Source organism: Diabrotica undecimpunctata, unplaced genomic scaffold, assembly GCF_040954645.1.
Source record: "Diabrotica undecimpunctata isolate CICGRU unplaced genomic scaffold, icDiaUnde3 ctg00003156.1, whole genome shotgun sequence".
NCBI lineage: Eukaryota > Metazoa > Arthropoda > Insecta > Coleoptera > Chrysomelidae > Diabrotica > Diabrotica undecimpunctata.
This window is the reverse complement of record NW_027314354.1, coordinates 13,737-15,812: the sequence shown is the minus strand read 5'-3', so window position 1 is coordinate 15,812 and position 2,076 is coordinate 13,737. Positions and strand designations below refer to the sequence as shown.

The 2,076-nt window shown below is 37.9% G+C and overlaps 1 protein-coding gene across 1 annotated transcript; it reads right to left on the bottom strand.

Annotated features, from left to right (window-relative positions):
* Positions 1–106: 106 nt before the first annotated feature.
* LOC140432188 (uncharacterized) lies at positions 107–1,781 on the bottom strand. Its single transcript, XM_072520013.1, has 4 exons — positions 1,545–1,781; positions 1,015–1,502; positions 574–948; positions 107–254 (listed from the first exon to the last, which is right to left on the bottom strand). The coding sequence occupies exons 1-4, from the start codon at positions 1,779–1,781 to the stop codon at positions 107–109; spliced, it is 1,248 nt and encodes a 415-aa protein (XP_072376114.1).
* Positions 1,782–2,076: the final 295 nt, after the last annotated feature.

Here is a 2,076-nt window from a genome sequence, read left to right as displayed (position 1 = left end):
GCGCTATCTCAGAGTTTGGTTGTTATTCCAGATTCTCTTATCGCTTTCTCTAGTGCAATAATAAATAGAAGGCATGATAGGCTGTCTCCTTGTCTAAGTCTAAGTCCTATCTGAGACTGAAACTTATTGGAAACTCCGTTCTGCACTCTAACTGTGAAGGGGTCGCTTTCACCGATTTTACTAAGTGTATTGGTATGCTGAATTCTATCATGGCCTTGTACAGTGCATTTCGTTTAACACTATCATAGGCACATCTAAAATCAACAAACAGGTGATGAGTATCAATGTTTTTTCCAGAGCTTGCCTTAGAAGGAATATTTTATCGGTCATTGATCTTTCTTTATGAAACCTACACTGATATTTACCTATTATGTCTTCACAATATCCCGATAGTCGGTCGTAAAGAATATATGCCAATATTTTGTATGTTACGTTTAGGAGGGTTATTCCTCTGTAGTTGTCACATATTGTTTGATCTCCTTTCTTGTGGATAGGTACAATTATACCTACATTCCAGTTTTCTGGCAACTTTATTTGCTTTCAGATCAGTTCTACCAGTCTACATATACCTACAGTGTGTCACGTTTTTTTCCATGCTTTAAAAGTTTTGAAGGAATGCCATCTGCCCCAGGAGCTATGTTTCCTTTCAATTTTTGTATAGCTTGGATAACTTCTACCTTTGTTGTACCATCTTTCTCTCTTTCGTCGTCAATGTCCTTGAGTTGGATTTCTGATTCGTGGAGCCCTGTCTCACCTCTTATATTTATCCTTTCCTCGAAGTTTTCTGCCCACCTTTCTAGTATCTGGTCCTGATTACCAATGATCTCCCCTGTTCTATTTCTAACGATTGATAATCTTGGTTTGAATTCTTTCCTGTTCTGCTTAATCCTCTTGTAGAACTTTGGCGTTTCTGCTTGTGCCTTATAGTTCTCTAGTTCTTTTATTTGGCTCTCTATATGTTCTTTATTCTTTTTTTTAAGTATTCGTTTTTCTTCTTGTCTCAGCTGCCTTTACTCTTCCTCTGTTTGTCTCGTTCTTCGCCCTTGGAGTCTTCTATATGCTTGGTTTTTTCTTTCCGTTGCTTGTGCGTATTCCTCATCGTACCAGTCTGACCTTAATTTTTTACATTTTTGCTTTCTGATAACTTTAGTTGCCACTTCTTCCAATATGGCTCTACACTGCCTCCAACAGTTGTTAATATCTTCAACTATATCATCTGTACAGCCTTCCAGCTTTCTTTCGAGACTTTCCTCGAATCTCTTAGCTATCTCAGGGTTCTCCAACGCTTCTACTTTAAACCTTTCCTCTTTAACTCCTTTTTCTTTCTTTGCATTGGAGATTCTAGCTCTTAGTTTAGCTTGTTGTAGGTAATGGTCCGTGTCTGTGTCTATGTTCGCAACGCGTCTTGCACGTACGTCTATTACGTCGCTGAATTGTGTTACGTCAACCACCACAAGGTCGATTTGGATTACTGTATTCCCATCTGGACTTCTCCATGTTCCCTTATGTATATCTTTGTGCCTGAAGCATGTGCTGGCAATCACCATGTTCGTTGAGGAGGCTAAGTGTATTAGTGGAGTTCCGTTGTTGTTTGACTTTTCATGTAAACTGTGAATTCCAATGGTTGGCATGTATTCCCTCTCCTTATCTTTCTTTGCATTAAAATCTCCTATTAAGACCTTTGCGTCATTTCTAGGACAATGTTGTATGATATTTTCCAGTTGTTCATAAAATTGTTCTATTTCTTCATACGGCTTCTCATCGGTTGGCGCTATGGGCATTTATTATTGAATATTTAAAGAATATACCTCTGATTCTTAGTGTGTATAATCTTTCGTTGAGGGGTTGGAAGTCTATTATAAGGTGCTTTACTCTTTTATTGACTATGAAATCCCGTTCCTAGTTTGTGTTCCGTTGGATGGCAGATATAATATATCGTATAATTCTTTTTCTCTAATATTTTATTTCCAACCATCTCATTTTCTGAAGTGCAATGATATCGCTCTTATATACTTCTACACTGTTAATAAGAGACTGCAAGGCTCCTGTCCTGTATAGAGATCTTACATTCCACGA

Excerpts from the sequence above, each read along its gene's own strand:
- LOC140432188 (XM_072520013.1), bottom strand. The coding sequence starts at position 1,781 with ATGCCCATAGCGCCAACCGATGAGAAGCCGTATGAAGAAATAGAACAA. Across the intron at positions 1,503-1,544 it reads TAGCCTCCTCAACGAACATG|GGAACATGGAGAAGTCCAGA; the intron begins GTGATTGCCAGC and ends GATATACATAAG. Across the intron at positions 949-1,014 it reads ACGAGACAAACAGAGGAAGA|CCAAATAAAAGAACTAGAGA; the intron begins GTAAAGGCAGCT and ends ACATATAGAGAG.